At 29.7% G+C, this 12,774-nt stretch overlaps 1 protein-coding gene across 1 annotated transcript; it reads right to left on the reverse strand.

Moving 5' to 3' along the window:
- Nucleotides 1-3,020: 3,020 nt before the first annotated feature.
- Nucleotides 3,021-3,794, reverse strand: LOC136079410 (E3 SUMO-protein ligase ZBED1-like). The gene has a single exon (XM_065795146.1). It carries the CDS (start codon nucleotides 3,792-3,794, stop codon nucleotides 3,021-3,023), a length of 774 nt encoding a protein of 257 aa, XP_065651218.1.
- Between the last annotated feature and the right edge of the window lie 8,980 nt (nucleotides 3,795-12,774).

A 12,774-nucleotide genomic window follows, 5' to 3' on the forward strand; every position in this document is an offset into this window, starting at 1 on the left:
TGTTTGATCCATTTTTTACTAAGATAATAAACTCTGAGTTTTGTGCCCGTCTAAAATTAAAAGAATCTTATTTCAGTAGCTCTTGTGTGCAAAATGTTTTATAAACTCTTCGAAAAGATCAGGATATGTACATTATTATTATACAATAAATTTTTGTTTATAGTTTACTTCAATAACCTATAATTTGATATTATAACTTAAAATGAAAAAAAAAACAACATTTTACAGGAATAAACACAACAAATTCCTTTTTTCATAGATAGATATTCAATGCCTATAGATATTTCAATGCCTATATAGATATATACAAATCTACTAATTGTATATAATATTTCCGTTACTAGACTGTTTAAAAAATTTGTCTCATTATGCCCCGCGTTACCCTAAACTGCTATAAACATTTTTTCTTCACACCTACATCTGCTGTGGAGAATAGATCTAATTGTTTTAGATCCAGTCTTATTTAACGGAGATATTTAGTTTGAGTACATGAGAAGCCACAAAGTTTAAAATTAATTGAAATTTATCAGGTTTAAGGATAAATCCTTTCTTTTTAATTCCAGAAAGACTTTTTTGACCGGTGACTACAAATTAAAAGGCGTTTTTCTAAAGGGGCTATGTCCATTCTTCCAAAATTTAGTTTTTTTTCATCATTTAGATTCTTTATTTAGAGTTACAAATCTAACTATTTTAGATTTATACCATTTATAAAACATGTGTAATGTTCTTACAAAAGTTTAAACAAGGTGATTAATTTAGATACAAAATGGTATAAATAAAATTTCCTAAAAAACAAATATCAAAGATGAGAGGTTCTTTGTGAAAGTTAAAAAAAACAAAAACTTTTAGACATCAAAACAAAACTTTTTAGAAGTAATACCTTTAAAGATGCTCGTTAATGGCGAGACAACATCCGTCACGTTAATGGTGAGAGACCACATCTGGAGTATGGCGCTTCCATATTGAATCCAAATAGAATAAAAACATCAAAGCGATTGAGGCAGTACAGAGAAGAGCAGTTATACTAGTACAAGAAGTTAGCGGTAAAACATAAGAGGTAAGGATCCGCTGCCTTGGTCTGACAACACTGAAAGAAAGATGAATAAGAGGAGACCAAATACTACAATTAAAAATCGACTAAATAAACTTTTGTTCAAATTTAACCCAAGAAAAACACAACAATGGTTTAAGACAACGAAACTTTCTAACTAGAGAACAAAACAAGTCTGATGTATAGTACAGTACAACTTCTTCTTAAACATCGTGCGGCCGTGGCGCAGTAGTTAGAGCGCTTGCTTAATAAGCAGGAGATCCAGGTTCGAAACGAGCTCTGGACAAATTTTCGCGTCACGGTAAGGAAGGAGGCGTGAACTTCCTGGTTAAATGCACTTCCGCGGTGTTCTGTGACAAGACCGTAAGGACTTCTTGGGGCACCTAAAAATAAAAAAATAAACAGGATCGTAAAACATTAGAATCAACTGTCAGTAAACTGTCAAAGCTCAAAAACATTAAACAAAAGAATTAAAAATTTAAAGACTGAAAACTAGCGTTTTTACGACTTTGAAATTATTCGACTGTCGACTAAATCGATTTTTGTATTTTTTAAAGTCGACCAAAATCGACTAATACATTTTTAAAATCGACTAAGTCGATTTAGTCGAAATATTTGAATAAAAAATTTTATTATAATCAAATACTTTAATGTTGCTTGACAATTTACTTTTTAGATGGTATGAAACAAATAGAACTTTAAGAGAGTAAACAAAAAAACTAGGTAATATGTAATACTGTTATAATAACACATGGTGTTATAACAAGAGCATTTTTTTGTTCGATTTTAATTCTTTTTATCTTCTAGATGAATTGAAATCGAGTTAACAAACAAAATAAAACAGAAATTACAATTATAAAATAAAGAAAAAAGAAAAAAAAAAGTTGGCATTTTATATGTCTTGGCTCAACAAGACATGTTTTTCAGCTAAACCTGGTTTAAGACTATTTCGCCGTTCTGTGATGATTTCGGCAGCGCTTGAAATTATTTCTCCTAAAGACGTTGATTAAGCAGTTATGCAAAAAAGCATCTTCGCTACCTTTGACAAAACGTAAATTATTTTTATAAAATGCAACGGAACATGAATTTTCTGATTTTTATATTCATATTTAGATAATTGATGATTTCGTCATCCACTGAAAACAAATCTTTTGACGACACTGTTTCATCGCATAACAGTATTTTTCTTTTTTTTTGATGGAACTCTTTGACTAGATGACGACACTTGGATAGATAACTGAAGATTTGCCGGTGTGAACTGCAATTCATGGCTCAATTGAACAACTAAAGAATGAGCTTTTTTAATACAAGCGATTTTTGCTGTTTTGTTCGATATAAATTTAAAAGTACGAAATCGAGGATTTAAATATATAGCTACGTATAACTTTGCAATTTTGAGAAAATCTTCACATCTTCGATTAAAACTGTCTTTGAGTTTAATGTCAAGATTCATAATTGCACGATTATTTGATTCACTTTTAAAGTTAACAAAATAATCAGTTAATTTATAAACGGCTGGTAATATAATTTAACAAGTGGTATATTGTGATCCGCTCAAAATTTTTGTAAAATGTATTGGTTCTAATAAATCAATTAGCTCGCCAATGATTACCAGTTCCCAGCTTTTTAACAACAATTCTTTATTATGTTTGTTCTCTGGTTTGATTAAAAAGTCTTTAATTGAGTCACTTAGTTTAAAAACTGATTGAAGCATTAAAAAGGTCGAATTCCACCGAGTAGGTACGTCTTGTTTTAATTTGTTAATTGAACATTTATCTTCCGGATTGTCAATTTTCATATTATTTAATACAACACAACTAACTGGCTAAGTAGAAAGTTAATTACTATGTTTAAATAAGCCAACCAGTTTCCTACATTTCTTTAAAATTATGAAAACGCAATCATTTTCTTCAGTTGATTGCTCATTCTCTTTTACGAGAACATCTTTAACAATTAAATTTGATATGTGTTAAAAACAAGGTATGTACAATTTATTCATTAGATCTTCTAGACAATGTTTGATATTCGCAGCAGTGTCACTAAATTTTGAAAGTATTTTATCGTTTATTTTCCATTTATTTAGAATTAATTCAATTTGCTCCTTTAAATAAAGACTAGTATGAGCATTTGGGCTTTGCTTTAATGAAATGCGAATCGATTTCAAACAAAAATTTTGATCAACAAAATGTATAGTGGCGCCGATGTATGAAAGCGAGGCTTGTGACGTCCACCCATCTGTTGTTAGATGGCGAAATTCAGTTTCGTTTAAAAGATGCATAACCTTTATTTTAAATGATTCAAATTTAAGCGGCACTATTTCACACGAAAATCTTTGTCTAGTCGACAATTTGTACTTGCTATCAAACAAACCTAGCATTTTGAAAAAATGCTTGTTGTCAACAATTGACAGGAGTTGGCCTGTTTGAAGAATAAAGTTACACATAGGGTCTTCTAAATCTCTATATTTCTGCGAGCTTGGACAATATGAGTAAGAGTTTGCAAATGCAGCTTTGATAGATAGATGGCCAGTTGTTATACTTGGAAGTTTAGACTCTTTAATATTACTACGATGGTTACTATACAAATGATTTGCCATTAAGCTGGTATTTTTATTGTACTTTAGGTCATTGTTGCAAGTTTCGTTTGTTAATGCATCTTTATATTTACACGTGGTTATTGTAGAGTCATTGTTTTTTACAAAATAATTCCAGACTTTACTTTCAGGAAAATTATTAATCAACATTTTGTTTCTACTATAAAAAGAGAATAAAAGTAAATAAAATTTATATTAAAATTAAGTCAAAGGAATAGCATAAAATCTCTTCATCGTTCTCTGTCGTTTCGTTTGACCCAATCATTACATTAATTTGAATTTAAACAAAGAGACTTTTAAAAATGTTAATTTTTTAAATTCTCTCTGTTTAAATTCAAATGAAATTATGTAAGCAGTATTCTTACATTGTTTTATCTTATATATTATCTTATATAAAAATGATACAGAGATAAGAAATGTTAATTTTTTTAAATTCTCTCTGTACCATCTTTCACAACAGTTAAAAAAAATTAATAAACAGTTTAATTAAAAAAAAAAAACAGTGGCGTAGCGAGGTGGAGACAGATTGGGCTGGCTAAACTTTTTTTGGGGTGACAAATTTATTCAACTTCTTATTGTTTTTCTCATCCCTAATTGAGTACTATAACACATTACTTAACATTTTGTTTTAAAACGCATCAACTCGTTTCTATAATGAGAAAAAGGAAATATATTAATGAAGTTGTGCTACATACAGTAAGCATAGAGTTAAGTTTATGTGGTACAGCAAATTAGGTTCAATGTTCAGATATCTTGGCTGACTTAAAAAAGCGGTTCTAAATATTAAACATTCTTTCGCATGGCTCTATTTTTATAAATAATTTATCTTTTTAAGTTAAACTACTAATAAAGATATCTCTTTACTAATTGGTCAGCATCATAACAAAATTAAAGATTAATAAAGTTATATCAAGTGAAAAATAGAAATAAGGATGTTAGGATGATTACCCGACTAAATCGACCTTTAGTCGATTAGTCGGAAATCCATAGTCGATTAAATCGACTATTCAATTTTTCAAAGTCGACTAATTTCGACTTTTGACTAGTCGACTTAGTCGATTTAGTCGATTTAGTCGAAGTCTACTGAAAACAAATGTTAAAAACGAAAATTCTAAGTTAAAAATTTTCATAGAAGAATTTCTTTATAAACTATATTAATAGCACCAAGCCTTTCTTTAGAAGCGACATGTTAGGCGCATTTAAGTTATTTATTAACTGAATTACTTAACTATTTATTAATAGCCGTGTCTTTTATCCATCCAGTCGGCGTGACGTCACTCCGTATTAAAAAGTATTGTTTTAAAATTAATCATCTTGAATTAATAAAATTAACTATCTTGGGGGAATTGGGGAAAACAAACTAAAAAAATCAGTTGCGGTTTGCTGAGTTATTTTTTTAAAAAAAACCTAAAAAGTTGTTGTGCAGTAGGTTGCACTAAAAAAATAAAAAAATTCAAGAACTTAAGTTTTCCTAAAGATGAATTACTTAAAAGAAAATGGTTGAATACGATAATTATAACGATATACACGTGCTGTAGATAGTGGTGCATGTAGCAAGCAATGGTTTCCTAAAATCTTGTAATGTTTATGTTTGTTCGGCATACTTTATAAACGGTGGGTTACTTTTAATTTGCATCTTAATTTAGTATTGGTAAATAAATATTGAAATATCAGTACTTTTTATACCCTATAATAACCAAAATAATATGTAGACAGCAATGTAAGACATCATTTTGTTTAAACAGAGATCTAAAAGTATGTAAAACTAAAGCAAAATTATCTATAAGACTAATATTTTGCCGATTTCTTTCCGCTGTTTCTTTTGATTGCACTTGCGGTCATGTGCAACGTAAAGAAACAGCGCACATATGGTCATGGATAATTCTCTGTGCAACAAGAGTATCAGTTAGGATATTATTATCCAGAAGTTGGTCGTTTATACTAAATTTACGCTCTATTTGTGCTTGGCCATGGGACAATATTAGTAACAATTGGTAAATTTTTATCAAATCCTTGAATCTTGAAGCATCTGTATATTGAACCAAATAAAAGTCAAATCTATCACTTTCTTTTTTGAACCCATGAAATTTCTCCACAACAGTGGTTAAAAATTGTGAATACTGCAATTTGGCTTGATCAGCAGCTGAAGGTGAAACCTTTTTATAAGCAACTAATTTCAGCAACAACTTGTCAAAATAATGTTTAGACATCTCACAAGGTTCCATCATGTACAAAGGTGATAAACATTATAAGTATCTAGCAAAATATGAGTTTAGCGCACTTTTTTCGACCATATGTTTGCACATTGTAACTAAAAACTGTTGAACTTCTGTTTTAAAATTATATATTTGTGCATCAGTAATTTTTTTTTCTAGATTTTAGTTACTGCAACTCATATTTTATTCCAAACCCAAGATCAATATTTGTGACCAACACTTGATTTTTGACATCACTGATATCAACGTTTAATAATTTAAAAGTTGTGGATGCTTCAGACAAAACTTCTTTTCTGATAAACTTTGATAAAAATAGCCTCCATAAATTATCAAGTGTTTCCACAAAAAATGGTGACATAGGATTGTTGGTTTGTAAAACTAACAGGAAAGAATTTAACAACCATGCAGTTTCCTAAAAAAAAGCAAATTTATAGGGACTAACATATCTCTATAACGCGAAGAAAGGTATTGATAACAGATATTTTGCTCGCACTTACATTGACCAGGATGCTTGCTTTTTGTTAAATACTTCCAAAATTCAATAATCACAGTAATCTTGGGCTATATTTCCATATCTCTCTTTGATACTTTCTCATTTTCAATGCAACGATGGCTACAGAACTGTAAAACATAGTCTGATGACTGAGCTTGAGTAAGATTTTTGAAATCAGCACGACGAGAAGGGTTCTCATAGAATATCTTATACAACAAAGACAGTAATTTGTTCAATTTCCATCCTGAAGCATTTGTACTATTCTTGAATGAAGAGTGCATTGTGTGAAGACCGCATGCTCCAATTAATACTAACTGATTAAGTTCACATTTACTTCTCTAATTATTTAAATTAGAGAGGAAAGACATATTAACATTTGGACCATCCATGGAATCCTGGAGCATTTTATCTTCTTATAAACCACTCATACATTTACGGAAATTTATTATAATATCGACACCAGCAGCTTTTCCCAAGAATTCAGAGTTGTAATATCTTGTTTTTACCATCTCTAATGACGAGCCCCAACATCTAAAATGCAAATCCATCTGACTCTTCTTGAAAACTTGGTTGTAAGATTCATCATATTGGTAAACAAACTGATCAAGCCCTAATAATGTCTCACACAAAATTTCCTTAAAATATGGTGCAACTCCGAAGCACACAAGATAAGTAAACTTTGTTTTCCCACAAGAAAATTGTTTAGCTATTTGACTATCACTAAACATTGCTGTAAATAATTTAGATTTGTTTGCGCTTTATCGAAAAGAATGTTTTGAAAGCACAACACCAACTTTTCACATTATCTCTGCTTTCTTTGCTAACTGCAACTCTGCAACAAACACGATAGAAGTTTGCTGTGGACATATGTGCCGCTTTTGGACTAGCTGGTGGTTCTACAACAGTTTTCAATGCATATTTGCCACAGAAAGGCATACGTTGTTTATGTTTGTTACCATTAGCGTGTTTTTCCAATGCCTTTGTGCCCAGACCTGCAACAGATATAACTTCAAACATACCTTAGATTTTACAGAATACAAATCGTTGGGACATTTTTGTACCCATTGTTTATAACTATTGTCATTTAACCAATGATCTTGAAATTTAGTTTTATATTTAACTGACATTTTCTATTCTAAAAATAAAAATATTTAGGTTAACTTAAAATAAAAATGTGAATAAAAAATTTTAATTCCCAGATAATTCCCACTAACAGAAATAAGAAAAAAGTAGAACTAGAATAACAAATTATTATTTGAAAATATAAAAACTTATGTACCTAGTAAACGTACATTTTTTGCACATTATGACAGTGTAAAGTTAGAAAAAATAATAGAACACAAAATTTTTTATAATAAGCAGATTTTGTCATAATATATTTAATATATTGCTATAATTTTTATAATAAGCAGATTTTGTCATAATATATTTAATATATTGCTATAATTTTTATAATAAGCAGATTTTGTCATAATATATTTAATATATTGCTATAATTTTTATAATAAGCAGATTTTGTCATAATATATTTAATATATTGCTATATAGATAAATAAATAAAATTAATGTGTGAAAAAACTAAATTTTGTGAATATGCAAAAGTATGTTATAAAAAATTTTCAAAAAATATGCTGTTAAATATTTATCTATAGATAAGAATCTCGTGTTTGAAGTGTATATAGTGTACACCTTTGGCGCAACTGGTGGCTCAATGACTGTTTGTATGCCGTTCATCACTGACAAGCATATATTGTTTATATTTTCATTCATTAACATGTATTTTCAATGTGTTTGTATCCAGATCTGCAACAGACATAACCTTCAAACATGCATTACATACAACATTTAAAAATACATGTTTCTTTCATTAATATGTACTTTTAATGTGTTTGTATCCAGATCTGCAACAGATATAACCTTTAAACATACAGCAATCATCTAGGTCATATTTAAAAAATTCAAAATATATTTTGCAATAAATATTGTTAAACAACGCAGATTAATTTTTTTTATAAATTTAGCATTTAGCTGGTGGCTTTCATACCTGTCTATCAAACTATCAAACATACCTAACATATTGTTTTTTCGTTATCCCAATCTTCTAGGATTAACCTAATAACATATTACTTAACCAAATAAAATATATTATAATTGTCTTTAAACCGCTCTTAAAATTTAGCTTTATATTTGACTGTCATTTTCTATTCTGAAAATACAAAATTATTTTAGGTCAACTTAATGAAAATAAAATTTTAATAAAAATAATTTTATGTTCAGAACTTAGACCAAAATAAGAAAAAAAAGCTTAAATTTTATTAGAATAAAATTTTTAAATTATTAAAATATTACAAAAATATGAAATTAAAAAAATATTAAACAATGAAGTTAATGATTTGGAGTTAGTACTGTTGTAACCTGAGAGAAAACAAGTTACTTATATTCTCTCAGTATACAACAGTACTAACTCCTGAACCATATCATTAACTTCATTGTTTATTGGCTGATAATAGTTTATGCATTATACTAAGGACAAATAAATTAGGAGAATTTACGAGTCCTTGAGAAAATCACCTATACTTTAGGAGAAATTAGGTCTTTTTAGGATGTTTTTCAAATATTAGGATATTTTAGGAGGCGTGGCCACCCTGTATTAATATTTATTATTATCAATATACAAGCAACAATTAGTTTATTAATAAAAAATATTTAAAAAAAAAAGATGAAAAAGGACCCCTAAGGTTTGGATTAACCATTGCAACGCACAATATCGTAACTCAATAAGTTAACAAATATTTTATAAAATGAATTTGTTTTGACGCATATTTTATAAAGTAATAAACGCATTTTAAAATAACTTCCGCAGGATTATTACGTAAGCGTTACACTATCAGGGACTGTGGCCTAGGTAAATATATATTTGATAATCTTACATAATTGTTGATTTTCAACTAACATATTTGACCAACATAGTAAGAAATTGAGAAAATTGCATATAAATATTTGCTTAAAACAGAAAAAAATGAAATCATCATTGCTTGAAAAAAAATGAATTAAACAACCAAATACTGCATTTCTTAAGGTTTATTTTGAAACAGATAAGCATTAAAATTGCACTTGATAAAAATTGAGTGTTTTTTGTTATTTGCCACAGCACTATAGCTTAAAATTTGCGAAAATTGTTATTGTTTTCTGTTACGGTTAAACTTGAATTTTTTGTGTTTTTAGTTATTTTGAAAAAAATTTAATTGAAGAAATCAAAGTTTTGAAATGCCAAACAAAGCAAAATCTCACACTGAGTGCCGAAACTATGTTAGCATTTTTTGCATGTCAAAAAGTGACCGATCACTGACACCCTTTCTGATAAGCAGACTGACAAAACATTCACCAGAACCTTTGGACTTAAATGATGATAGACTTCCACATGGGATGTGCACAAACTGCCGTTTCCATCTTCAGAAAATTGATGAAGGAAAGGCTACAAAGCCTTTTCTTAACCTATATGACTTTTCTTCCATCCTTGTGAAACAACCCACACGAAATTTACCTGATTGCAACTGCATCATTTGCAAAGTTGCTAAAACCAATGGAGAAACACCATTCCCAATGACCAGCAATGTTGTCCCAGAGAGAAGCCCTCCCACAGTTCATAAGATATGTTCACATGATCTGACAATAGTTGGACCAGGATTACCACATCATTGTACCCCTGCAACAAAACGGGTCAACCTACTAAAGCTAGCAAAAGAAGACACCAAAGGTGCAGAGATTGTGGCTTCTTCTGTGTTAAAAACACATGATTCATCACCCAATGGTACTGTGTGACTTAGCCAAGCAAGTGGAGGTCCTAATTTACCACTCAAACTTGGTATGTCCATTTGATTAATTTAGAAACTATTATTTTCTATAATAATTTCTAAATTAATCAAATGGACATACCAATATTTGGTATGTCCATTTGATTAATTTAGAAATTATTATTTTCTTGTTCATGCCTTAGAAAACCAATATTCATAAATCCATCATTCAATTTTTAAAAAATATTTAATTTTGTTTTAGAAAAAGCAGCACCAACTCAACTTTTCAAGGAAACACTTCCTGCTGAAAGCTTGGTGAAAGTTCAGCTTAATACAGGGTTATCCAACAATCGCAGCCCTTAAAGAATTGTTGAGCCTTACTTTGCTAAAAAATTTTCAGAACAAGGAAAGTTGCTCAATGACTACTTCACTGTTTCAAAAGTGAAATTTTCCAATTGTGATACAATCAGAGAAGTTGTACATTGCAAGGATGTTGCTAGCCTACTGCAGTTTGTGTTATCTGCACGAAATGTTTCTGATCAGTCTCTTGTTAAGATTGGAATTGATGGGGTTGGAGGTTTTATTAAGGTGAGTCTGGGTGTTCTAGAGACAACTTTAGAACTAACAAGTCTAGTCTTAAAATCACCAAAGCTTTGTAGCTCTTCCTTCAAAGACTCTGGAGTAAAAAAAGAGCTTTTAATTGCCATCTCTGAAGGAATGCCAAAAACATATGAAAACATACAAAACCTTTTGAAACTGACACAGTAAAACTCAATTCACTTTGTTTTTTCTTGTGACATGAAAGTTGCAATTATCATCTGTGGAATTCAATCCCATGCCAGTAAACATCCATGTTGTTGGTGTGATGCTGATTCTTTAAAACTTGGACTATGTGGTTCTTTGAGAACATTTGGAGGCATTAAAAAAGCACACCAAGAATTCATTGCTCATGGAAATGATGTAAAAAAAGCTGAACAATTTGGAAATGTCATCCACTCACCTTTGTTGAACTTCCCAGATGAGTCCCTTATTCTGGATGCAATCCCACCCATGGAACTTCACTTGCTTCTTGGTGTTGTCAACCATCTCTACAAAAACTTGGCCAACATTTGGCCAGAATGCGAGACTTGGCCTAAGGCATTAAACATCTCTCTGCAGCCGTTCCATGGTGGATATTTCCAAGGAAACCACTGCCAAAAGCTGTTGAAAAATGTAGACATTCTTCATGAAAAGGCTGAAGCTGCAGCTGCATTTGCAGCATTTCCATTCATTGATACATTCAGAAAGTTTGAAAAAGTGGTCGTGTCTTGTTTTGGAATGCAGCTTGATAAAAATTACGAAGAACACATTGAAAACTTCAGAAGTTCATACCATGATCTTCCTGCAACCATCACACCAAAGGTATATGCTGTATTCTTCCATGTGTCTCAGAATCATAAAGATCTTGGCCATTATAGTGAGCAAGCCATATTATAGTGAGCAAGCCATTCAAATTTTAAGCCTCACTGGCAACGGTTCAAGAGGCAGAAAACTCACCCAGAATATGGAAAGCATTTGCTTAACTGTGTTGTTGACTTTAACAGTAAGCATATTTAGTTAGTGTAATGGCATTCCAAACAGAAGAAAAAATTTGGTAGATTAGAATAGAAGCTTATTTTTAATTTATTTTCTGAAACTAGTCTTTAGAAGCCTCTTTTATTCATGTGTTGCTTTGCTATTTTTGCAAAAATGTATAATTTTTGAACGAAATACAGAAAAAAACAATGTTCTATAAAGGTTTTCAATCAAGAATACGGGTTTTAATTGTGACTATTATAGGAAAACATTGAAATGCAAATTTCACTCACGGACGCCAATCCTGGATTTTAAAAATACTTGGAATGATATCACATTGGTACGTACTATCACCCCTAAAAAGGATTTTTTCGGGTGTTTTCATCAATGTTACACCCTAAAATTTTCTAACAGTGGCTAATACAACAACAGAAAAATGTTGCTAAGGTCTGTCGCCTCTATAAAGTTAATATTGACAAAAGTAAAAACAAAATCAAAAAATTATATTACGTGATATTTAAGTTTTACATAAGAATATCTCATTTTCAAAAACTCATTTTTTGAAAAATTTAGCTTTCCCTTATACGTAACACATTTAGGAAATTATTTCTCTCGGGTCAACTTAAAATGAAAAAACAAATTTAGTTTGCAAAATAAATTTACTTAATAAACAGTTTACAATACATAAAATCTCTATTTTTATTCGTAGCTATATATAAATAGGAAATAATTCGTTGTAAAAGGAGAAACATAGCGTCTAAAGTAAAACTTAAAAGTAAAAATTAATGAAAATAATGAAAAAAAAAATTATTTTTTATACACCAAGATAAATTTGTTTCTCCTTTTCAAGTAAATACAGTTTTTTTTTTATAAAAAAGACACGATAAATTACAAAAATAAACATATTAACATTCATTTTACAAATTCACATTTACATATCACATAGAATGGAATTATTACTTAAAAGCTTAACTAAATAATGACTAGGTCGTAATTGAAAAAAAAAAAAAAAATTATTAAAATGACATTAAAAAAATAAAAAAAAAAAAAAAAAAAAAAAAAAAAAAAGAATT

The sequence above is a fragment of the Hydra vulgaris genome, chromosome 04 (assembly GCF_038396675.1).
Source record: "Hydra vulgaris chromosome 04, alternate assembly HydraT2T_AEP".
NCBI classification, from domain to species: domain Eukaryota; kingdom Metazoa; phylum Cnidaria; class Hydrozoa; order Anthoathecata; family Hydridae; genus Hydra; species Hydra vulgaris.